We start from the raw sequence: 25,825 nt of genomic DNA, 5'->3' as shown, positions 1-25,825 counted from the left end.
AAATAAATAATTTATTATGATTTATTATAAATTTTAAAAATCTTTCATTAATTTGTCTTAACTACGTTTGAATAATTTCCTCATTTAACATTCGATAATACTTGGTTTTATCGATAACAGCTGTTTTTGACATTACGTTTTCAACTGATATTCGTGTACTGTGATAAAAAGAATAACAACAATTTTAAACAATTCCCTTGTGAGATTTGTTTATAAACAGTTTAGCACTAAGTATAATTTTAAATGTGATGTCTCAAGAGGAAGAGGTGGTAAACAGCTGTCGAGTTTGTCGTAGCGCCAACCAGGATGGAGAATACGAGTGTCTGTACGTTGTGCAAGTATTAGAAGAAAGTGGTGTGATGCAGTCACACACATGGCAGCTGACCGATACGGGCAAGTTATATGAAGAAATGCTCGGTGTTGAGGTGACTTCTATGCAAATATTCCATAACACTATATTTAAAAGACTTTTTACTTTAGATTGAAGCCACAACCATGGAAATATATCCACAGTATCTGTGTAATAGTTGTGATTTACAAATGCGGCTATTTCGCAAGCTAACCATGAGGGCGCGACGTACATTAGAAGAGTTGGCGAAAATTTACCCCATCACCGTTGAATGTAATGCGCATGAAGAAGAGCAGCGTGTGTATGAGACACATGTGCCATTGGAAGGAACGGATCCAGAGGAAGTAGCATTCAGAGGAAGAATTTATAGAATGCGAAACGTCAGAAATAGCTAATGAAAATAATGTAATCGCCGCACTGCTAGCGGATGCAAGCACAAATGTAACAGAGCAAGAACAAAACGTTTTTGAAGACTGCAGCGAAGAGGTAGCATACACACCAACCAACGTGGAAGAAGTTAATTACATACAAGATTATGCGCCAGTAGTGGCGACACCAACACAAGTAGAAACAAATGCGGCACTAAATGAAATATTAGCAGAAGCTATCGACAATACTGAACTGCAGTATTACGAAGAGGAGCAGACCGCGCACATTGCATACGCACAACCAGCGGAAGAATGTGCAGATATTAAAGCGGAAAGTGACAACAAATGTAACGATTTTGTTTCGTTATTTGAAGAGCACTCTGTCGCAGAAAGTAATGATTTGAAACAAGAACCGGTGGAATTTTTCGATGTACATTATTTGGAAGACACCAATAGCAGTCTACCGATTAATGCGTTGGAGCGACCAAAAGTGTCAGGCGCATGTAATGGCGGCAATATACGCCGCGCATACGAATGTCAAGCTTGCGGCTTAGAATTCTTACGACGCACTGATTTTCTGCAACATCGGTAGGCCGGCGTACAAGACTGTTTTTTGTCAATTAAAGAAAAATTAATTTTCTTCTACTTATTACAGTAAAACGGTGCACTACAACAAATTTCCATGTCCCTATTGCACCAAACTACTACATACCAACGATGCCTTACGTGTGCACCTGCGTCTACACACCGGTGAGCCGGCTTTTAAATGTGATATCTGTCAGCGTACATTCAATCAAAAAGTGCATTACCGTTATCACATGGATCGGCATAATAATGTGCGTAATTTCAAGTGTACGGAATGCGTAAAAGCATTTCTGTCCAAGCACGATTTGACGGTACATATGCGTACGCATACCGGTGAACGACCGTTTGAATGCGAAATTTGCGGTATGTTGTTGTTGTTGCATACCAACACGCATTTACACAAAATTTAACACACACATTTTGTTTCTATTGCAGGCAAAGACTTTCTCATACTGCAACACTTAAAAATGCATCGTTATTCACATACGAGCAAATCCTTTGAGTGCGCTGAGTGCAAACAAAAATTTACATCGCCATCGACGTTACGCATACACCAACTCACGATACACACTGCCGAACGTCGATTTCAGTGCGAATTTTGTGTGAAGCGATTTCGACGAAAACACCACTTGATTGTAGGTTACACACACACACACACACATAATTCTTTTTTAGAATTTTACAAAAAAAAAATGTTTTCATTGTCTGCTTTTAGGCGCACTACAAAGTACATCAAAAATCCGACGCGAATGCGCATGATTACGACGATTTGGTCGAGGAGGGCGAAGAGTTTATGGATGACTATCAAATGATGTCTTCTGACGTGCATGAGCAACAGTTGGCCATGCAGCAACATCAGGGTGTAAGCGAGTTCCTAGAAATTAACGAGGAAGGACACATCGATAGCATATTGGTGGTGGACGATGTGCATGGTGGTGATGGACAAGCCTTATATGGTGCTGATTACGAGATCGGTGTGGCTGAGGAGAATGCGAATATGACTTTTTAAATGTACCTACACACATACATATATATTAAGTGGATTTTGTTGAAAAAATACATAATTTTGTATAATTTGAAAGTAATTTGTACATAATTCGCTTTGCTTTGTGTGTGTAGTGGAAAGTTCGTTTACCTTAAGACGCACGAATTGTCCGCTCGACGACTTCACAATGTAAATATCGTAACACTGTTAACAATGTCGATTTTACTATGGCGTTTCGATCGGTTAACGCTTGGTCGCTACTGGAAGAAGCATTTGAATTGGCTGATAGCATTCCACTTGAAGTGAAGGCAGGCGCTGCAGTTCGACATGTGTGTTTTGAAAGTAGTTGTTGCTTGCTGTATCCAATCCAAAACATTTATCCAATAATTTCAGCAAAGGTGTTGAGTTTTCTAGACTAGACTCGATCGGTAAACGCTTGGTCGCTATGGAAGAAGCATTTGAATTGGCTGATAGGATTCCACTTGAAGTGAAGGCAGGCGCTGCAGTTCGACATGTGTGTTTTGAAAGTAGTTGTTGCTTGCTGTATCCAATCCAAAACATTTATCCAATAATTTCAGCAAAGGTGTTGAGTTTTCTAGACTAGACTCGATCGGTAAACGCTTGGTCGCTATGGAAGAAGCATTTGAATTGGCTGATAGGATTCCACTTGAAGTGAAGGCAGGCGCTGCAGTTCGACATGTGTGTTTTGAAAGTAGTTGTTGCTTGCTGTATCCAATCCAAAACATTTCCATCCAATAATTTCAGCAATGGTGTTGAGTTTTCTAGACTAGACTCGATCGGTAAACGCTTGGTCGCTATGGAAGAAGCATTTGAATTGGCTGATAGCATTCCACTTGAAGTGAAGGCAGGCGCTGCAGTTCGACATGTGTGTTTTGAAAGTAGTTGTTGCTGTATTCAATCGAAAAAATTTCATCGAATAATTTCAGCAATGGTGTTGAGTTTTCTAGACTTGATTGTTTAGGCCCATTGGGCCTAATCATTGAATCAGCAGCGAATTCGATTTCGATACGATAAAGATTTTCGATCGAAAATGTCCATGCAATCATTGATTCCGTCGATAAACTGCTTTACCACAAAGTGAGAACGTAAACTGTTTTATCGACCAAATGCGACAAATTTGATAAAGTGTATATGCTTAAAATAAATATTTTTGCTTTGTTCAAAAAAAATTAAATCTGACCTTTAACTATTGCGAAATTTCTTCCAAAACTTATTTAATTCGCCTGAGGCTCTTTCAAAAAATTCCATCGCTATTTCGAGGGGGCAACTTTATATCGCTTTCAAACATCTTTAATTTATTTTTTTAGTCTGTTTTTGTCTCTTGGCTCTAAAATATCCATTTAAAACATAATTTAGACCGTCATCAGTAATTATTTATATAAAAACTTCCAAATTTTTTATTCACTTTACATTTCCGCAACTCATTCACCAACGGATAGATTCCGACCAAAATTTTCGATTTTGCGGATTCAATGATTTCGTAATTAGCGACATCTATTAGCCGCGGAAGGTATTTTCTCGAGTCGGTAAGTGAGTTCAATGTGATCGTAAATTTTATTTTCGATACGGTTTCAATGATTCCGACGTAAATTTTTTCGATCGAATCGAACCATTTTTCGATCGAAACGGATTCAATGATTAGGCACAATGATTAATAAATTGATTGATGAAAATAATCAAGACTCCGCGCCTCATTTGAGCGTAACAAACTCAGTATTCAACTGCTATTCTTAAAATCTTGCGCAAATCACACAAAATGTTTTTTTTTTTTTTTTGTTAATTTGTTAATTTAAATTTTTAAAGTTTTTATTTTTGCATTTAGATTTCTTTTTTAGTTTTTTACGTGTATATATATATATATATATAATTTAAATATTAGATGCTACTAAATACGTTTCTCATTCAAATTTTGTAAGGAATTCATATACTTCTTTCTGCTATGCACTTCATTTAATATGAAATTGTGTGTGTGTGTTGTGTTTTATTGATTTTTGAAGCACTTGTTTTTGTTTTTTTTAGAGATAACATAAATTTTTTTCACGCTAGACGCGTTAAGCTTAGGAAAATCAACAATATACGTTATATATTTATAGCTATACTTGTTGTTGCTGTTATTGTTGCAAAACGTTATTTTTAATACATATAATTTGCTGCTGCGTGGCGCACAATTTCGCTGCCACAGTTGCACAATTTACATTGAATTTTTTTTATTTTTTTTCCTTTTTTTGAAATCTCTTTCAAATTTGCTAGTCTTGTTGGTTGTAGTTATTTATTTTTTTTATCTTCTACGCGTATACTACTAATTGCGCGTGCAGCTAGCTTAATTTATGTATGTATTGTATAAATATAGGCATTTATGCGCCAGGCGCGTTGCTCAAGCTGTCGACGCACAGCTGTGGTATGAAATGGTGGTGTTGTTGTTGTTCTTGTTTTTGTTGTTAGTATACTGCTGGTGGTTTTAGTTTTGATTTATGCTTGCTGTTGTTGTTTTTTTTGCGCACAACAATAACAATAACAATATATTTGAAATTTCTGTTAAGCCGTTGGTATGGAAGTATGAGGTTAGGTATTTTACGGAAGTGCACGCCACAGTGGGAGATGTGCTTATAAAGTTGAGCATAGAAAGCGTTTTACAAAATTTGTTTAACTAAACAAATAATAATTTCAACATAAAGAAAATTTGGTTAATTAATATGTATGCTGAGTTGTGTTGTGTGTGTGTATGTGTGTTTGTGGTTCGTTGTATAGTATGCTTACATAGCGTAGTAAAAAAATTATTTAAATATTTTAAACAAATGATGCACAGAAATTCAGGCTTTACAATTATTGCATACATATGTATATATTTGTATGCATATGTTTTTGTAATGCTGTTGTTTAATACATTTATGCGGCAAAACAGCGATAGTATTTTTAAAAAACTTGATTTTGAAAATTCGATTTAGATATTGTTTGAAAAAAATTATATTTATAGTTATAAATTATATTTTTAAATTTTTAACACAAAAAAGTTATATTTTTAACCCAAAAAAGTTATATTTTTAATTATTTTATTTAAAAAAAAATTTAATTTTATTAGAAAAATATTTTTTGGAAATAATATCGCTGTTATTATTTTAAAAAAATTTGATTTCGTAAATCCGGTTTGTATTTTGTTTGGCAAAAATTATATTTTTTAAATTAAAAAAATTATATTTTGAATTTTTTGTTAAACAAAAAATTTTGAATTCTTTTATGAAAAAAAAAATATTTTTAACCAAACGAAAAAATTTGTTGAACTATTTTATTAAAAAAAAAATATTTAATTTTATTTAACATATTGTTAACTATTTTTTTCGTATTTAGATTTGGAAAAATTAACTTTTTTTAAATTATTTTCAATTATTAAGTGAAAAAAATTTAAATTTTTTTTCTGTTTTGATATAAAAGTATGTATTTTCGCAAAATTATGTTTGCTGCGGATTAAATGCCTTTTGTATTTACTTTTAAACGAAATGTTCACTATTTTTTTAGCGCTTAAATGCGAACGCTACACGCGTAAGACGTTTTTATTACGTTTATTATTTATGCCACGACGCACTAACACTTAAACTACAACAACAAAGTTGACGGCACAAAAAGCATATTATAATACTTGGGTTTCTACAAAATTCCTTAGGTTCATGTTTTTAAAATTGTTTTTTATGTTTTTTTTCTTTTGCAATTTCCACATACGAAGTTATGCAAGTATATATGTATGTATGTTTGTATGTATGTAAATATATAAATAATTTTAATTCAAAAAATAAATAGCTTAGATAGAAGGTAAAAGACGAAAATTATTATTATTAATATTATAATAAGCATTCAACTTCAACATCATTATCATCAACATTAAATCAACGTCTACGCGTAAACAGCATTAAATATAGTTAGCTCCCGCGTAGATGGTTGCCAAAATGGGCATGGTTGTAATAGCTATGCACGACGTGTGTTGTGTATGTGTGTGTGTTGTGATTGTGTGCAGAAATGAGTGAGCATGCGCGTAGGATGAATGTGTGGTGAAAAAGTTAATATGATGTATGTATGTTTGCATGTGTAACTGGTTTGGACAGCCAGCTGTGAGTGGTGAATATCAGTAAACTTACGATGAATGTCTGTTGCAGCCAACAGGAAATGATTTTTTGATGCGTATGCAGTTGTGAGCGTTTTATGTTATGTTATGTTATATTACTTGCAAAACACCACAATTTACTGTTATGCCTATCACGATTTCTTTGTTAGTTTCCGCTGGGAATGGGGTGTACAAATATAGTTTTTGTTTTGTTTTGTTTTACATTTACGCGTTTTGTGATAATCGTAATAATGTGGGTGCGTTATTGATTTTAGGAGTATTTTTGTTTTTGTTGTTGTTGCATAGTTTATCTTTTATAAGTATAATCATTTAATTTCCATTGTTGTTGCGCCTACATATTGTTGTTGTTGTTAAACATCATAATTGCTTATTCTTCTCTTAAATTCTTTGTTTGCTAACCATTCAGCATTGCTATGCTTGCTTACAGGAGGCTTACAAATGTCTTCGTTTATATTAATATATCTATATATATGATGCGTTTGCTTTTGTTATTGTTGCTGTTGCTGTTTATTTTCTCCTCACTTCTAAACAGTGCATGTATTTTGCCACATATCAAGCACGTACGTCGTTTAACGCTTGCCGACGGTCGGTTTAACGGTGCACGATAACATCTCCTCTTTGGCCATTTTAGCACGAAAATCGGCCATTAAGTCTCGACAACTGGTAGCCAATTCAGCAAGTTGTGTGAAAAGCGCCTCACCCTGTTTACAGTATGCATCCTGATCATAATCCACATAATTGGTTAGGTCATACAGTCGCAATGATTCGGGCAAAAACTGTGAGAGAAAATCATTGACTAAACGATGTTGATCCACCACCATTTCTTCGGTTTGTTGCAAATCGGAAATGGCAGCATGTTGCACAAGCAACTCATCTGACATGTCGTGTTCCTTTACAAATTCAAAAAAGTTGTAATTATTAAAAAACATAACATACAACAACAAACCATTACTACTTACACTTAGTGACCGCAACAACGCCAAATCGTTCTCCGACATCTGTCCATTGTTCTTGTTATTGTTATTATTGTTGTTAATGTTATGATTATGTGAACGATTATTCTGTACGACCATTTGATCTTCGTCCTCCTCCATTATGGTTTGCTCAGGATCACCTTCGCGCATCATATCCGGCATATCCTTGACCACAAGCTCCTTAACACGATCCGCATAACGTAATGTATTTAACGTGTGTTCGCATGAACTCAAACCGGGCGATATCATCGCTATCATGCACGTCTTACTCTTCTCACCAATAAACGAATCGCGCAATACTTGTGTCAATTTCGAAACACGGAAAGGCAAGTGTGCCGACTGTTTACCCAATGCACGTATACACTCCTTTAACGCGAGTAGTGATTTATTAATTTCAGCGCCCTCCATACGTGTCTGTCGATTGGCAGATGATGTGTCGGCGCCACGTTCATTGCCAGCCAAATCGATAAATGAGAATTTGCCGTGTATTTTAGTTGAACCCGGCGGACGCAAGACAATCTGGAAAACGGCATGCGAACGCGATGAATTTGAATTGGCCGACGTCTGTCCGGAGGTACGCGCCGTATTGCCATGCTGTATAAGTTTGAGCACTTCTTCGACGCTATCGACAACCTTCTCAGTTAAGCCCACGACTTGCACTTGCTGCTTACCATCTTCGAGTACGCGTAATTTTTGCTTGTCAGAGAGCAAATCAAAGACCTACGGAATACATATTAATATATTAATATGTGTATATAGTTGGTAAACATTTTATTATCAGTATACCTTGCCACTGTATATTTCAAAGAAACTAGCGGACACAACTAAATTGAGCGTACGATAACGCGGACTTCGCAAATAAGTGAAGACATCGCGTGCTGCCATTGCGTAAATACCATTCTTGCAGTCCTGCACTTTACCATTGAATTCACCGCCCATGGTGTGCGTTTTGCCGGAACCCGTTTGACCGTAGGCGAAACATGTCGCCATACCGCCATCGAAAATTGTCTGCACTAATGGCTTAGCAGTGTACCTGTGGAAGAATAAAGAGGCAAAGAGAAGAGAAATTATAAATAATCTGCTTGCAAGACCATAAATAATATGTAATTCGTTTAAATTCTAATTGACCACACAATTTCTTAGGTTACTTACGTTGAAGTTGTGAAGTGCTAAACAAATATTGGCATTGTTTTTGTTATCATTTTAATCATATTTATCACTTATGTGTCAGATGCTAAATAAGTGTTTCGTAGTCATTATTATGCACAATATAAATTAAATTGATAAGAACAAATAAATGCTTCATTTTATTATTATTTTTTAGAAGAGTAACAAATGAATCATTAGTTGCTTAATAAATAGTTTAATCTCTTCTTTAAATTAATTATTAATATTAAAAGATAAATGTCATAAATGGCAAGGTTAGATTTGCTGCAACTTGCAACCAATTGAAAGTAACGAGTAACAGAAATAATAATAAAAAATTTAATTTGCCGATTGAATTTTTGTAAATTTGTTTGCTAAATTTGTAATTTTGGCTACTAACAAATTATTTTTAATACCATTTAATGTAAATGCATTGGTATATTGAAAAAAATTGCCGGCTGCGTATATAAAATTTATTTACATACGTATATAGTTTCTTGACTCCATACAAACAATAATAACATTTATGACTAATGACTAGTAGTTCGATGGAAGACAAGCGTGTAGAGCGATTTTTTGAGGTACTAGCTATGCAAATACACAGCTACATATAGCAAATAGCATACGAAATATATTTTCATACCAAAAATTTGCCGCAAACTACGCTAATGGCTACTGATTTTGTTGCTCTTTCTTATTTTACATGCAGCAACTTCAATAGCAACAATAACAAAGTGTTTACGTTGCCAACAAAAGACCAAAAAGTTATATAGTATATAGAACTGGTTAGAAGTGGTTTCAAGCGGTTGCCATGAAGTGTATGAATGTGATACAGTAAGTAATGGCTAAAATAAAAACCACAAGCAAAATGCCTTACCAGAAGGCGTAGTGCAACCCTAAAAAACAACAACAAAAAAAATAAATGAAATTGTGAACCTGGGTTGTGCATAACCACGCTTACATGAAGGGAGCTATTTCGCAAGCAAGCTGCAAATGCATTTGACAAAAACCGCAAATTCGAAAATACTAGCAAGCTGAAATTAGCGATAGGAGCTAGACAGCGCTGCAAGCCACGAAAGAAACTTAATTTTGTAAAATTTTAAGCGCTTTACACAAAAATACTATAAACAAAGAATTTGTATAAAAAGTGGCGTAGAGAGTTGTGACTGACCGCCTTTCTTTATTTCACTGCAATGTTTCCTTAATTTGCTTTTTACTATCGTTCTTGCTTTCACAATATACTCGTGTACATTAACACGCCCAAAATGATCAACGAAAACTTGCAATTGTCATGTCATGCGGCATATCACCGCTACACTATGATGAAAATTTGGGAAATTCGCTTAACCGTATTAATACAATTAAGCATTTTGTGTGCCATTAGTTTTTCTTGGCTTTAAAAGTAAGGCAAGAAAGTGGCTTAAAAAAGATGTGAAGGCTTAGTGCGACAGTTGGTCGGTTGGTTAGTCAGCGTTTATGGCATTAGTAAACAAAGAACATATGGAGCTGTCTACTAAGCCAGCACAACTTGAAATAAATGCACACACACACATAAGAGCAAATAGACAGAGCAGTGACTGTCGGCTTGGTTGTTTGAGTAAAAACGCTGGTGAAGTCAGTGATCCGGCCAGCTGGCAAGCCAACAACTACACTTGCTACGTAACCTAACACGCACACACACACACCCATACATGTGAATGCATAAGAGAATCTGACAAAATCACGAATGTTTGCAATTAAAGTGAGCAACAGCGGCAACGTTAAAATAAAATATTGTCTTGCTAACGCCGATTGGCCGACTTGTAAGAAACGCTCAATTGCTGCCAAATAAGTGTTAGTAGGTAGCAGGCTGTTAAATGTATCTGCGTATACAAGAGTGAATATATGTATATGTTTATGTACTCACTTGTAGACCATGGCATTGTCGCAGCGATCATCGAATGCGTAATCGAAACGGAATTTATGATTTTCAAGGAATTTCGTTAAATCGACCTTGTTGCGTGGCTCATGCACGATGAGCGTGTCCTTACGCGGCACCGAAATAACGTCAATCTCCTTCCGTGTTACCTCTTTGCGGCTGAGTGGTCGCTTACGCACACACACTGTGATTTGATGATCCTCATATACTTGGCCGTCAACAAGCGGATTAAATTCTAACGTGTTTTGATATTCACGTATCATTTGTGCGGTCTCCCAATTCGGATTGCCTGGATCTTGATTCATGAGCGCATTTTTCTCCTCTTTGATTTCTGCTTGACGTGCACGCCGCTTCTCACGATTCTCCTTCAGTCGTTCAACTTCTTTAACAACATAGGAACGCCGTGCGCCCACATTACCCGCAACTGAACTGGACGCAATCGAAGAGGAATTGCCGGCGCTGGTGCTCATGGCGATGCCACTGCCGCCACCACCACTACCTACACCACTGCCGGTAGCTGAGGCCAAACGCGTTGCGTTATTGGTGGTGCGCGAGCGCACAATACCCGTTGTTGGTGGTGGCGGTATATTCTCCGAATGTTCCGAAACGGCGGACGATGAGAGCAAACTGGTGGCATTGATGGTGGCTCGATTGGTGCGATGTCCGATTGCGCCTTGTGTAGCATTGCGTGCAAGATTTATGGGCGCAGTCGCTTGTTTCTTCGGTTCAGGCGCGGCATTTTGTTCCGGTTCGGGATCTTGTAGGATTTCTGGATTCAAAGAGAGTATAGCGTCCAATTCGACTTCTTTGCCTTTAGTTTCACCGCGTTCGTACCATTCCACGGTTATTGATTTGCCAGATTCGTTAATTTTCGACACTACTGCGGCATGCACACGGCCATCTGTGCGCTTAATTTTAACACTTTGCCCAACTGAAATGTATTCCATTGTGGAATTTGGGATTGTCCACTTCTGCGACTGTGCAACTACTGCTAATCTTAAATGCTATTGCTTCTACGGCTTAGTTTGCGGCGTTTAATGTTTTCTTTTTCCAATTTTGGGCTGTGGTGTGCACTTTTCAATGTAGTGGAGCTATTTTTTTTTTTTTTTTTGGTATTTTTTCTTCTTTTTTCGTATGCGTTGAATTACTGCAAACGAAAGGGCACTTATCTACTGATGATACCTTCTCACCACATCAATTCGATTTCCGATATTTTTTAGCTGCTTGTTTGTGTCTTCTTACCCAATATATTTACTGAATTCTATATTTTTATGGATAGTTTCTACAGGATTTATATTTCGATTTTAACACCTCAGCGTGGGGGTTTCACTAAAGATTTTTTTCCGTTGTGACGATTACTCACTCACTAAGCTCGACTGTGCTTCTTTGGCAGCGGTTGTGTATGGCTTTTCAAGCAAGAAACAACAGCAACGTAGACGATATAAACAGCTGCGCGGCGCGCGGTGATCCGGCGGAATTATTCACTCGCTGAATTGTTGCTCGTTTTCAGTGTTCGTTCTCTTTTCGCATTTGCTTCTTTCCCAACTTTTTGTTAGTGCACTGTCTATTGTTGTTGGTGTCGCACTAATTCGCTGCCGATTCGAAATTCAACTGACATTCGAGACTCGAAGCGGCAAATTGGCATTCGTTATTCGTATCTTTTTTATTAGCAATTCTTTGAATAATAGCTGTTATTTTATTTTTTGTTTCTTTCCTTATTCGCTGCTGTTGTCCAGTGTTGTCCCATCCAAACACACACACATTAACGTTGCAGTTCAAGTATCGCAGTGGCAGATTTGTAAAAGTTATGATAATGAAAAAGGAAGAAAATGCAAAAATTATAGTTTTTTGGATTATTTTTTTATAAATGTTTTAGTAAATTTTGATGCAAAATGCAAAAGTTATGTTTTCGATAAGCGAAATAGTTAAAGATTTTATTTTTAACTGACAAATATTTCTTTTCAACTGCCAAAAATTAAACTGTCTATTTTATTTAAGAAAAATTGACATTTATGAAAACAGTGTTGTGGAACGATTTTAATAACACAATTATTTAAATAAATTTGTTATTAATTTTATGCCTAAATTTTAAACTTTATCTCAGGCATATGCACTATTTAATAGTTTCGCCGCGAGGCAACCCACACAAATGATTTTCATTTCATGCTGATTCCCTATCGCATTTTCAGCTGATTGAATATTCGCAATTGTACAATACAAATACACCCTTAACTAATGCCGCAACGACAAAACGTATATAGAAAAACTATTTTTTGTATAATGCTAGCCACTTAAATGTTGCTAAATAACTTTCTCACACCCAAAGCGTTTAATATTTAGCAGCAAGGCCAAGTTTTGAAAACTGCAATGACGGCATGCAGCAATAACAAGACGTTAGCAACGCCAGTCAAACAAAAAAAAAAAAACACGAAAAAACAATGCAAGCTTTTATAATTTAAAGCCGACTTTTAAACAATATAGTGCGCACTAACAAAGTCAATTTCACATTTGTTTAATCTGCTTAATTGCTAAATCGCCAAATTATTGAAAACTCACAATTTACAAACGTTTTTTAACTTTATTATGACCAGATGTCACTGTAAATGTTGCGACGGTTATGGCTGACAAAAAATAAAGTGCACGAACAACTTCAAAAGCAATAACAACAAGAGGTGCATATGTATGCGAAATGACAGTTGGAGCGATTTGAGTGGAAATCGGAAATCATTGCAAAGTCAATGGACAAATGTGTGCGAGAAAGAGTAGGAAGATGTGTTGTGGGGCGGATGAACTATTCAAGCAGCTGTGATCTTTTATTGGCAGATGATAGAAGGAAAATGAAATGGACCAAACAAATAACGTAATGCCAGATGGCTTTGGTAAAATAATTGATTTGCATTGAAATCATTTATATGCAATGTACTTAAATAAATTTATGTATCAAAATCATATAAATATGACACAATAAAAATATAGTTACAGTGGATTCATAATTTATTAAGTCAATAAGTCATTATTTTGTTGACATTATTATATACCTCTGCAACCCTACGTCGAATGCATTCGAACGCGCGCTTTTCGCCCAATTTCGATTTACTCGTTCGTAATCTTCTTCGTTGTGGCATTTTGACATTTTTGTTTTGCGCAAGCATTCGCGCCGTTTTGTGACTGTTTGGCATTCGCTTGCCCCCACTGCAGAGAACGCAGCGAACATCTAAACACTGAATACTTCTGCTTCTTCACACACACACAATTTACGTTGCTGCTTTTTTCACGCAATTGCGTTTTCCCCCACACGTTCGTAACGAAAATTCAGCAAAAAGAGTAAAAGTACCTGCGTGGAAGGCAAAACGAGAGCAACGAGCTGAAAATTTTCATTTCTCATTTTCAAGTGAATTGCATTGTTTTCTTTTTGCAAATTATAAACGTGAGTGCGTGTTATATTTTTTTATTATCAAAACACTACGATATTATTGATAAAGTGTTACTTTTGTTGTTTTACGTGTAGTAGCACACTTGCCACAAACGAACGCCAGCGATATGGATATCATGGACATACAAGCTGTGGAGTCCAAATTGAGTGACGTCACAGTGACCCCAATACCGCGTTCACAAGTACAAAATTTCTACAATTATCAGCAGCAACGCGAGCAGCGTGAACAACAACCACAAATACAAATCTCCGCCATACACCATACACCGCGTGACCGCAGTGGCGGTGCGAGTTCCAGTTCCTCAAACGCCGCCACGGTGCTTGACCTGCATCACAGTGTGCTCGGCGTTGGAGGTGGCGGCAAAAGTAGCGGTAGTAGCGGGCGTGATCTGTACAGCAAACGTGAACGCGACTATCATCAAGCATCGACAAGTACCTCAGCTGCTGCAGCCGTTGCAGCCCTACAGTACACACAGCAATTGCAAGCGCAATTGGCGCTCCTACAGCAACAATCGAATACCATCGCCTCACCCGCCTCGACGCAACGCGCCAGCCACAGTAGCGGCAATGCAAATAGCAGTGGTCGCAGTAATGCAATGGGCAGTGGCGGTACCGTTGGTGTAGTTAATGTTGGTAACGGTGGTTTGAGTGTCGGTGGCGCGCTAGACGTGAGTAGCAATGCAGCGGCGATATTAAGCGCCGCACAGTCACAACTTAAGTACCCACTATCCACGTCGCCCGTCATAACCACACAAACATCGGCCAACATTACAACGCCAATGACTTCCACAGCCAATTTGCCAACGGCGGGCACATCAGCGGCCAGCAATGGTCTGAGCAAGTATGCCCAATTGCTGGCGGTGATTGAGGAAATGGGCCGTGATATACGACCAACATATACAGGTTCACGTAGTTCAACGGAGCGTTTGAAGCGCGGCATTGTGCATGCACGCATATTGGTGCGCGAGTGCCTCATGGAAACCGAACGTTCAGCGCGTCAATGAGAAACGGCAATGAACGCAGACAGCGGCGGCGGCGTTAGGAGTATAAATGCCGTGGACAGCGTTGAGCATACTGGCGTTGGAGGTGTGCACAGCAGTGACGTAAATAGTGACGTTGGTAATGGCGCCGTTAAATAGTTTAATAGTTAGTTAGGATTTAGACTAGTATAATTATGATCTGCGGAATTTCAGTGTTTACGTTTGCGACATTTTTGTTTGCTTTTTGTCAACACGTATACATTTAGTGCTTTCTTGAATTGATTGTCTGTCTATATCTGTATTTTATTGTATGCAAATAATTTTTTTTAATAACTGTTAAATGAATTTGTGCGAACTGTATACATACTCACAACAAAAGAGTATAACGAGCCTTTAAGCTTTACAAAAGCGTGGTGAACGTTCATGTTTCATTTGCGTATATGTTATTAAGTTTTCTTCTTTTAAATAATTATTATGCAATAGTTTAAATTCAAATGAATGTTTTAATTTATGATTTTAAAATAGTTTAAATAAATTGCAACACAAAGTTTTATTTAAAATGAACACGTTTGTTTTTTTATTGTTTTTTGTTGTATTATTTTGTGTATGTATTTATTAATTGTTAGCTTTTTCTGCTTATTTTGTGAGAAATAGACTAGCTCAGGTTACAGATATATTGTATTGAAATGCAGCAAAGCATTTATATACATACATATACCTTCATATAGTACATGTTTACAGTCATATACAACAGTTTTTTTTAGCAAAAACCTCACAAATAGTAAAGTTTATAAAGAATAATTAGTGAAAATATTATGCGATTTAACTAACAAACAGAATTATATAAAGAAATACAAACATAAACACATCTAAATATTAAGGGAAATGTGTGCGCCTACATAGTTTGTATATTAGCAAATATCGTATGCATAAATTGCATTGCAGCAACAATATTTTATAATGTGAAAAAAAGTACTACAACAACAATAATAAAATAGATAATAAGTAATTAAAAATGTATACTATTTAAAAACATAATTATGTATAAGCAACTGAAAAATTGCAGACGCACAACAGCAAATAATCGATAACTCGATATACTGCAATGTGGTGTTCACTAACAAAAACGATCAGCTGCTGCAACGTTTGATTAATTTAACGCAAAAATGCATAAAGTAAAAGTAAGACAGCAAATAAATTACTTATGCAATTATTTTATACAGTCAGTTAACAAAGTGGTGAACCAATTCTAGTTATTACCTCAACAAGCAAGTAGGGAATTTCAATATATGCAGCAGTACAGGGTGTTAAATATTAAATGAAATTGTGCATACGATCGTTTCCGTTGCACAGCGGTAGCGGAAAGTAAAATAAGTGGAAAGTAAACACATATACATGTACATTAATGCATATGTGTGTATATAGTTTAAAGCAACCATGTTACACATTAGGGAATACGCTATACTATGCGATTTTATTAAACAAAAAATATTTTAGTGAACATTAGTCGAAAATAATAGTAAGAACATACATGTATACGAGTTTGTACCCAACATTATTGTACACAAGTAATTAAAATAATTTATAACTATATAATGTTTATAGCGAAAAATAATTATAATAAAGTGTCCGTAAGAATATGAAATTGTGTATTAACTAGTAGTGTACACACTAAGCAGTGCCTGCTGATAAACAACAACAAATAATGATTCAGCTTGATTTGACTTGTGGTTACATACAAGTTGTTGACTCCTGGAAAGAGCATAATTGCAACAGAATTGACACTTTAAACGAATTTCTTGAGGTTTTAGTTGTAATATTTTATATTTACAACAACAACAGTTGCCAGAAAAGTTGTAAAAATCTTGTATGAAAGAAAATGCTTAATATCCGCGTTTGTTAGACATTGCACGCGCATTACAATTTTGATGTTATGTTCGATTTTATTATTACATACTCATCAACTAACATATAAAAACATCTCCGTGCACTTAACATATTTTAAAATACATTTTCTTATACTAACAATCAATAGACTCATTTAGCAATCGTGACGTTTGCAACAATCCGGATAGGGTTTAGTGTTATCCTGTGGTATGGTCACACAATTGGGTGGCGGTAAAGACTCCGCGCAGCTAAAAGGTTATAATACACTGTTATTAAAAATTCTAAAACAAAAACAAAAAATTATTACCTTTTCGCCGATATGCTGCCCTCCGCATCACAATGGTACACCGCGCATTCCCCAGGATTTTCATAGCTTTCACCAATATTGAACTGATGCTCACCGAATTCGCAGTCAGCTATTTATGTGTAACAAAAATCAATTTAATAAATTATTAATTTTGCACACTGCAAATTTTTATTACTCACCTGCAAGACCAAGCCCACAACAAAGTAATAGTATAGCGGCGACTATGAGTGGCTGCATTGTCATTACACATGCGCAGTAGCAAATTCGTCTGCGCTGCACAAAATACAATAAGAAACTGTTCGATTTGAGTCGGCTACTTTGCCTTTATGCATCCAAATCAATTTGCATATTTAAAAAGGCGATTTTTTTCAATATTTGCACAAGCGTATTCATGGGAAACGAAGAGTTTAATTTGCAAATTAAAAAAATATGAACACTTGTGTGCAATTAAATTGCTTTGCAGGTGTGAAATTCTCAATTAATTCAAAAGAATTTATTTTATGCTAATTATTTGCGCTTTAGTGTCGTTGTTAAGCAAACAAGTAATTACAGTTAATCTTTACAGATTAACAATAAAACGATAAATGACTGTAATTTAATTTTTGCAGCGTTTTTAAATAATAAAGTGAGACAACGGAACAAGTTTTACAGCGTCAAAAAAAAAAATGATGAAAAAAAATTTAAAAATAATATTAAAGAAAAATAAAAAAAAAGTACAGAATTTACTTAGAAACCGTTTGATTACGGTGAGCTTACACTGTAAACAAGTTGTATGAGATTTGATTAAAAAAGTATCGCTAACGGGGTCTCACACTAAGCTTTAGTTCGGTAAGATTAATATAAATTCTCTTCACATTTAAAATTTTTGTAAAAAAAAATATTTTTTTTTTCTAGATCTGCTTTAATTATTCATAGTAGGTCTAAACCAGAGAGATTAGGAGTTTTTTTAGCTTTTTAACAGTAATAAGGTATTTTTTTAATAATATAATCGAAGAATCATGAGATCGAGAAAGCATTCTGATGAAATAAGCTTTTTGAAGCTTTTTCACCACATTTTTTTAGTCCTTAGGGTACAGAGCTTTTTTGAGCTTTTGGAACCATAAATCGGCATTTTTTTTAAATAAAACGGCCGAAGAATAATGAAATCGAGAAAGCTTTCCTGTATGAAAAAAGCTTTTTGAGCTTTTGATCTACAGTTTTTTTCTAGATCTACGTTAATTATTTATGGGAGGAATACGACATCCCGGTTCGGAGCTTTTTGAGCTTTTGGAACAGTAGTGTTTTTTTTAATAAAATATTAATTATTTGAGCTTTTTGAATAAAAAAATATTTTTTTTTATTACATAATAGTTGAGGAATAATGAGATCGAGATAGTTTTCTTCGATGAAAAAAGTTTTTGAAACTTTTGGAACGGTAATAAGGTTTTTTTTTAATAAAATGGTTGAAGAATAATGACATCGAGTAAGATTTATCAGATGAAACAGGCTTTTGTAAGCTTTTGCTCTATTAAAAAAGCTTTCTTAATTCGGGAACAGAGCAAAGGCATACGAGATCGTGTCATGTATGCCGGAAGCTTTTGAAAACATCTTAATTTTGTAATATTTGTTCAAAAAGTCGATCCCTCAGAGAGAATGTTTAGAGAGATATTTGAGAATCAAATATATTAAATATAAGCTGGACAAAGTCGTAGAAGTTCCTGTCATTTACTTAACATTAGAAGTAGTATTAACGTTGGTCTTCGTTAGAAATCAAAGCTGCAGGGAAGGAATTGCAAGCCGGTTCTATACACATCGAGCTCTTGAGACTAGTCTTATCCATTCAAATCTCGAAAAAAAAATTACAAAAATTATATTTTGGTTGACTTCTCGAAGAAGCTACATTTCCATTCAGTCCGATTAATCAAACACCTGTTATGATTAATCTAATCCGCATAGAGTATGTGTATCGACAGCTCACTGAAGTAAAAAGCTGCCTATTGAAAATATAAGCTGCAGTCCACGCATCGTGTTACATATGGAATTCGTACACACTTTCCCCTCGCTTCTGGGCACAAAATGTCAATGCACTTTGTTGCTGTTTTTGTTGTTGTTATTCAACGCAGTTAGACTTTCTCGCACAAATGCATTTATATATAGACTATTGCTATTGTTGGAGCTGGACTTACGAATGCTGTCTTCTGTTGTTTACTTTTAACTTTGCTGCTGATTGGATTTTTTCTCGAGTTTGTATGTATGGGCGAGTGTTCGAAATGTATTGAGGAAAACAACAGCGTCAACACGCAGTCGCATAGGCAAACTTCCGCAACCCGCACCCCACACTCCGCACGTAGCTCCTCAACGGTCAGTTGGACTTAATGCATTTTTACAAATCACAAAAGCGTAAAATTCGAAAGTTTTCGCTTTGTTTTCCGCTGAATGTTGCCACTGCTGCACTTTACACATATTATTTACAATTTGTTAATGCTACCCATTTCATTGTTGTTTTATAACTAATTTCTTTATTTTGTGCATTTTTTTTCTTATTTTTTTCACGCTCATTGCGTGCTGCCACTGCAATCGCATTTTTCGCCGCCACGAAACAGTAGACTACACCGATACTGCAACAACAACTGGAGCTTTCGCACCCACATTAGATACACAGTGTTTGTTGTAATCGTTATTGTTGTAGCTGGCGTACAAGTAATCCGCCGCTGACAAACTGTCCGATCAATCGACGTAATATCAGCTACAATGTTGCAACTTGTGCGTCACGCATTGCATAAAAGCGCCGACTCGACATACCTAAACCCGTACAAAAGGTACCGTACGGTTATGGGAAATTGCACTGTGTGAACCTTAATGGACAGCCGGGGCGCTGTAATGATGCGTAGTGGGAAATTGTTACGCATAAAACGCAACGAAAATTATGTGAGTACCGAAAGAAAATGCATTTATTGGCGTTTACATGGAAAAACAGGCATGCGGAAATCGATTCGAGCGCTCTATAGCTGAGTGTGAAAAAAATTAGTGGAGTGTGATATAACGGTTGATTAGGAACTGCTATATAGTTGAAGCGTCGAAATATTTGAAATTATGCTTAGAAATTGTATGATAATGCTTGAGGTGATTCATTGAACTGGCAGACAGAGGGAATGCTCGAAAATTTTATGAAAAAATGAAGCGACTTAACGAAGGTTTCAAGACCGGAGCATCCTCATGTAGAGACCATGGTGGTAATCTGGTAACCGATGTCCAGGGCATACTGGGATTATGGAGGGAACACTTCTCCGAATTGCTGAATGGCAGTGAGAGTACAACACCAGGAGATGGCGAACCCGATCCCCCAATCGATGACGATGGAACAGATGTTCCATTACCCGACCATGAAGAAATTCGAATAGCAATTACCCGCTCGAAGAACAACAAAGCAGCGGGGACCGATAGATTACCGGCAGAACTATTCAAATACGGCGGCGAAGAACTGATAAGGTGCATGCATCAGCTTCTTTGCAGAATATGGTCGGAAGAAAGCATGCCTGACGATTGGAATCTCAGTGTGCTCTGCCCCATCTATAAAAAGGGAGATCCCACAATCTGCGCCAATTACCGTGGGATCAGCCTCCTAAATATCGCATACAAGGTTCTATCGAGCGTACTGTATGAAAGACTAAAGCCCACCGTCAACAAACTGATTAGACCTTATCAGTGTGGCTTTAGACCTGGAAAATCGACAACTAACCAGATATTCACCATGCGCCAAATTTTGGAGAAGACCCGTGAAAAGAGAATCGACACACACCACCTTTTTGTCGATTTTAAAGCTGCTTTCGACAGCACGAAAAGGAGTTGCCTTTACGCCGCGATGTCTGAATTTGGTATCCCCGCAAAACTAATACGGCTGTGTAAATTGACGTTGAGCAACACCAAAAGCTCCGTCATGATTGGGAAGGACCTCTCCGAGCCGTTCGATGCCAAACGAGGTTTCAGACAAGGTGACTCACTATGGTGCGACTTCTTTAACCTGATGCTGGAAAAAATTATAAGAGCTGCAGAGCGAAACCGAGAAGGTACAATCTTCTACAAGAGTGTACAGCTCCTGGCGTACGCCGATGATATTGATATCATCGGAAGGAACAACCGCGAGGTTTGTTCTGCTTTTTCCCGCATGGATAAGGAGGCGAAGCGAATGGGTCTGGAGGTGAATGAGGACAAGACGAAATATCTCCTGTCATCAAGCAAACAGTCGGCGCATTCGCGTCTTGGCTCCCACGTCACTGTTGACAGTCATAACTTCGAGGTCGTAGATAATTTCGTATACCTGGGAACCAGCATCAACAACACGAACAATGTCAGCCTCGAAATCCAGCGCAGAATAATTCTTGCCAACAGTAGCTACTTTGGACTGAGTAGGCAATTGAACAGTAAAGTCCTCTCTCGACGAACCAAAATCAAGCTCTACAAGTCGCTTATCATTCCCGTCCTGCTTTACGGTGCAGAAGCTTGGACGATGTCAACATCAGATGAGACGACACTAGGAGTTTTCGAGAGGAAAATTTTGCGCAAGATTTATGGTCCTCAGAACATTGGCAACGGCGAATACCGCAGACGATGGAACGATACGAGTTATACGACGACATTGACATAGTTCAGCGAATAAAAAGACAGCGGCTACGCTGGCTAGGTCATGTTGTCCGAATGGACGAAAACACTCCAGCCCTGAAAGTGTTCGATGCAGTACAAGTCGGAGGAAGCCGAGTAAGGGGAAGACCTCCACTCCGTTGGAGGGACCAGGTGGAGAGCGACCTGGTCACACTTGGGATCTCCAACTGGCGCCGAACTGCGAAGGAGAGAGAGAGGTGGCGCACTATCGTCGATTCGGCTATAACCGGCTAAACGGTTGCAACGCCAATCACATACATTCATTGAAACTGTTTTTTTTTTTTTATATAGGTCCATCTTTAAACTAGTACTTCCCTCAATTGTGCTCCTCAAATCAAGTCTAAAGTGTTTTTTCGACGAACATCTGCAGAGCTCGTGAAGCTCGTGAGCTAAACGGTTGCAACGCCAATCACATACATTCATTGAAACTGTTTTTTTTTTTATATAGGTCCATCTTTAAACTAGTACTTCCCTCAATTGTGCTCCTCAAATCAAGTCTAAAGTTTTTTTTCGACGAACATCTGCAGAGCTCGTGACCGTCATGTTCTCACTCGTTCCTTCTATAAAACTCAACAGACTTCTCAAACACTTCTTGATTGCCAATTAATTTGAACGATACTTCTTATTCAACCTCACATTCCTCAGTTTAGCCTTTTCCAGTCAGAAAACGTCAGTTCGAGCTCTTGTGGAGCATACTTGGTTTATTTGTCACCTTTCAGCTTTCGTAATCCTCCACTGTTTGTTTTAGACGCTTGATTTCATCTTCCATCATCTGAGGTGCTAGCTGATCTTTCTTTCACAGTACATATACTACCTGTCCTCTGGTACCGGGGTTTCCTCAGTTAATTTTGTGATTTCTTCCTTTTTTACACTGGTTGTATCCTTTGGTTACCAGTGCACTTTGGTTGATGCTCACGGTAGCTTTGGAGGTGGAGGCTTATACGTCTGGTTTGTGAGTACCTTGATTGGTTGCCGCTGCTGTCACTTCCGGTGTACTATGGCTGGTACATCTGTTAGTACATATCAATAGTCTCCTGACTGGAGGCGAATAGTTTCTCCTCATCGGATTCTGTTATTGAATTCCGATATGCCATAATTGTTTCTGTAGTCGCAGCGTTAGCTGTCAAATTGTTCGTTGTTGTTTTCAGTTCATTTATGTTTTAGTTCCACAAGTAAGCCGGAAAGGGTTGGTCACTCGTCCGCGGAGCTGGTATGCGTAGAAAAGACATTTTAATACCTTCGACCTCACCTGGGTAACGGAGGTTACCGTTCGCGATCAGCTATTCGTTACCGTCCGACGATATTCAGTCATCAACACGGGTATCTCAACACTATGGCTTTGGGTGGTGTTGGTGCGGGTGCTTTTAAAGTTCCACAACAGTAAATAGGCGTAAAACCGGGGGTTTATTCATCCATAATACCATTGTGGGGATTATGAGGTGTCCCTCTTGGTTTGTAAGGGTGTGTCCATTACTATTACATAAGGCCCTTCGCCAAGGCAAGGCATCCAACGTTAAAGGAGCCTAATCGATGGTAACAATGCATTTAATTTCCTCTGAAAAAAATTTAAGTCTGGGCAATTTTTACAACAATACAAGAGATGGATGTCGTAAAATTTTGTCTTAACAAAAAATTATTCACAATTTTTATAAAAGAAGTCTCAAAAGATGAATATTTTCATAAGTAAAATTTCAAAATATCAAAATTTCGAAATGGATTTAATCTAAGTTTCGCATTATTTGCAAACATATTTCTTGATTAATAGTCTGACTGAGAGAAAGAAACTTGAGAATTTATTTTTTAAAAAATTGTATGAAAAAATAATAATAATGAAATAAAAAAAAAAATGTAATAAATAATAAAAAAATTTACTAAAAAAAAAATAAATAATAAAAAATTAATTTATAATGAGAATAAGTCATACATTTGTAAAAAAAAATTAAGAAAATTTAAGAAATTATTCTTCTTAATTTGTTATTATATTATATTTAATTTATTATTTTTATTTACCTTTTTTATATATTTATAGATTCAAGCAACTGCCTCTTTATGTGCAGATTATACTAATTTTAGCAGCATTGAAGAATGTGAAACCCACCATCAATGTCACAGAAAACTCTCTTTCCGAAATTTAAATCCAAATTCATTGCACGTTCCAAAGAAATGTAAATAAAGGCATGCATACACACTCAAATACACACATACACATATCTACCAAAAGTCATGCTAACACTTTGCAAATAGAAATTCATGTAATTTTCATGCTATGCAATTCGCAAATCGCAATTGGTTTTGTTTTTTTTTTCAAAACAATTATGCAAAACACACAAACAAACACACACGAATATGCGCAGAAATGCAAAATGCAAGCACTCGAGTGAAGTGTGCCAAAGCAAAGACGAGCAAAGCAATCAAGTCATCGCCATCACTACTAGCTACTACTGTTATTTATAAAACATTAAAACAACAACAATAACAATAACAATAAATAAGCAACAAATACACACAGCGACTTGACATCTACACGAACAGTCAGCCTCACATTTGCTCACATAAGCAATTCACGTTTTTAGTCCAAATTAACCGTTTAAACTTTAAAGCATTTGAATGCGTCGCAGCTGAGCAGTGAAAATTCGAAACAAATGTGTTAGATGAAATGGCAAATAGAGATTTGAATGTTTTAGATTTTATCACAATTTGTTGCAGAAAAATATACATAAAAATATACATGTGTACATCTACATACATATGTATACACCTGTGCGTTTGCATTTTAACCGAAAATGTCACTTGCAGTCAGTTGACGCATTTTAATAGCTTTGTCCATTTTTTTCTTTTTATTTTTATTTTTAATATCTCTGCTTTTGACTTAATTCATTCTTAATTTTATTGCTGCTTTGTTGTGAAACGATAACAAGTATTTTGCCATTCATTCATTTGCTATTCATTTTTCATGGACATTTAGTTGAAAACAAGCTTAACTTGCTCTTCAAATTTGTAGGTGAGAAAAATAGCAAATAAAAATAAGTAATAATAAAAAAAATTATATAAAAATAAAAGTTAAAAAAAGAACAAAGTGCGGCAAATGTAAAGTATAAAATTGTAAAAAATATAAAATAAACAGAAAAAATAAAAATTTTGTAGAAAAAATTTGGCAAAAAAAAAATTAATGACAAATTTCTGTAGAAATAAATTGAAATAAAAAATACAAATTTTTTTTTAAAATAAAAAAAATTTAAAATTAGAAAAAAATTAAATTTTTATCACATTATCAATTTTTTTTGCTTACAGTTTTTTATTGTTATAATTTTTTTCTACATAATTTTTTCATTTTATTTTTTTTTTGTAGAAAAAATTAAAAAAAAATTTACAAAACAAAAAAAATATTTTTTAAAATTTTAGCAAAAAAATATAAATTTTTTAAATAAAAAAAATTAATTTTTGTTAAATCAGCTTTTTTATTAAACATTTTTTTTTAAATTTTTCTACATAAATTTTGCATTAATTTTTTTATTATTGGGTTTCTTTTTTGGTAATTTTTATTTTACTTAAGAATAATAAATAACTATTATAAATTAAACAAAATTTAAATTTAAAATTTTATTATTATTTATTTATAAAATTATTAAGATGATGTTCTGGTTTTTATATAGAAATAAAACAAAAATAATAAGAAATTTAAATGAAATGTGAACAAAAGAATTTTTCATAAAATTTATATTAAAAAAATAAAAATAAATAATTTATAAAATGATTAAGATAAAATGATAAGATATTTAAAAAAATTGAAATATTAAAAAAATGTTCATAAATAAATTTAAACTAATTTGATAAAAAAATTGAAGATTAAAATTACAAATTATATAAAATTTTAAAGTACATTTGTAGATATAGTTGGAACACTGACAATAAAATTTTATGTAAAAATACCCAAAATAATAAAAAAATATGGAAGTTCTTTTTAATTTATGAAGTTCATATTTCTTTGGAAAAATGTTTATTAAAATTCATAAAACACAAATTTTAAATATAAATTTAAAATACTTTCGTAGAAATGGTTGAATTAATGCTTAAATTTTCAGCTTTAGTAGTTCCAAGTACCGTCAGATGACATATAAGA

The 25,825-nt window shown here is 35.5% G+C and overlaps 4 protein-coding genes across 9 annotated transcripts; 2 read left to right on the top strand and 2 right to left on the bottom strand.

Annotated features, from left to right (window-relative positions):
• Positions 1 to 141: 141 nt before the first annotated feature.
• On the top strand, positions 142 to 2,383 carry LOC105208673 (putative zinc finger protein 286B). The gene is given in 6 exon segments (XM_054230816.1): positions 142 to 425; positions 481 to 663; positions 695 to 1,305; positions 1,373 to 1,665; positions 1,738 to 1,937; positions 2,018 to 2,383. Coding segments are annotated over 6 exon segments (1,758 nt in total). The 5' UTR covers positions 142 to 248; the 3' UTR covers positions 2,312 to 2,383.
• Positions 2,384 to 6,106: 3,723 nt separating this feature from the next.
• Positions 6,107 to 13,306, bottom strand: LOC105208674 (kinesin-like protein Klp10A). 2 transcript variants are annotated; one of them, XM_011178659.3, is made up of 5 exons: positions 13,017 to 13,306; positions 10,449 to 12,185; positions 8,183 to 8,429; positions 7,382 to 8,116; positions 6,107 to 7,312 (listed from the first exon to the last, which is right to left on the bottom strand). In XM_011178659.3, exons 2-5 carry the CDS (start codon positions 11,405 to 11,407, stop codon positions 6,992 to 6,994), a joined length of 2,262 nt encoding a protein of 753 aa, XP_011176961.1. In that variant the 5' UTR covers positions 11,408 to 12,185; positions 13,017 to 13,306; the 3' UTR covers positions 6,107 to 6,991. The 2 variants fall into 2 exon arrangements, with proteins under 2 accessions (XP_011176961.1, XP_028893866.1); XM_029038033.2 differs by having other exon boundaries at positions 10,449 to 12,182.
• A 240-nt stretch (positions 13,307 to 13,546) lies between these two features.
• On the top strand, positions 13,547 to 15,437 carry LOC105208675 (uncharacterized). Of its 5 annotated transcripts, none has more exons than XM_054230814.1 (2): positions 13,547 to 13,891; positions 13,972 to 15,437. In XM_054230814.1, the coding sequence occupies exon 2, from the start codon at positions 14,001 to 14,003 to the stop codon at positions 14,895 to 14,897; it is 897 nt and encodes a 298-aa protein (XP_054086789.1). In that variant the 5' UTR covers positions 13,547 to 13,891; positions 13,972 to 14,000; the 3' UTR covers positions 14,898 to 15,437. The 5 variants fall into 5 exon arrangements, with proteins under 5 accessions (XP_054086789.1, XP_011176966.1, XP_011176964.1 ...); XM_011178664.3 differs by having other exon boundaries at positions 13,969 to 15,437; XM_011178662.3 differs by having other exon boundaries at positions 13,548 to 13,887; positions 13,943 to 15,437.
• A 1,325-nt stretch (positions 15,438 to 16,762) lies between these two features.
• Positions 16,763 to 17,573, bottom strand: LOC105208677 (la1-like protein 13). The gene is made up of 3 exons (XM_011178665.3): positions 17,247 to 17,573; positions 17,068 to 17,176; positions 16,763 to 17,008 (listed from the first exon to the last, which is right to left on the bottom strand). Exons 1-3 carry the CDS (start codon positions 17,308 to 17,310, stop codon positions 16,915 to 16,917), a joined length of 267 nt encoding a protein of 88 aa, XP_011176967.1. The 5' UTR covers positions 17,311 to 17,573; the 3' UTR covers positions 16,763 to 16,914.
• Between the last annotated feature and the right edge of the window lie 8,252 nt (positions 17,574 to 25,825).

This window comes from Zeugodacus cucurbitae, chromosome 5, assembly GCF_028554725.1.
Source record: "Zeugodacus cucurbitae isolate PBARC_wt_2022May chromosome 5, idZeuCucr1.2, whole genome shotgun sequence".
NCBI lineage: Eukaryota > Metazoa > Arthropoda > Insecta > Diptera > Tephritidae > Zeugodacus > Zeugodacus cucurbitae.
Note: the sequence above shows the minus strand (reverse complement) of the source record. Positions and strands in the feature narration are given on the sequence as shown.

Excerpts from the sequence above, each read along its gene's own strand:
- LOC105208677 (XM_011178665.3), bottom strand. The coding sequence starts at position 17,310 with ATGACAATGCAGCCACTCATAGTCGCCGCTATACTATTACTTTGTTGT. Across the intron at positions 17,177-17,246 it reads TTGTGGGCTTGGTCTTGCAG|CTGACTGCGAATTCGGTGAG; the intron begins GTGAGTAATAAA and ends ACACATAAATAG. Across the intron at positions 17,009-17,067 it reads GGCAGCATATCGGCGAAAAG|CTGCGCGGAGTCTTTACCGC; the intron begins GTAATAATTTTT and ends ATAACCTTTTAG.
- LOC105208675 (XM_054230814.1), top strand. The coding sequence starts at position 14,001 with ATGGATATCATGGACATACAAGCTGTGGAGTCCAAATTGAGTGACGTC.
- LOC105208674 (XM_011178659.3), bottom strand. The coding sequence starts at position 11,407 with ATGGAATACATTTCAGTTGGGCAAAGTGTTAAAATTAAGCGCACAGAT. Across the intron at positions 8,430-10,448 it reads GACAATGCCATGGTCTACAA|GTACACTGCTAAGCCATTAG; the intron begins GTGAGTACATAA and ends ATTCTTCCACAG. Across the intron at positions 8,117-8,182 it reads TTGAAATATACAGTGGCAAG|GTCTTTGATTTGCTCTCTGA; the intron begins GTATACTGATAA and ends TGTATTCCGTAG.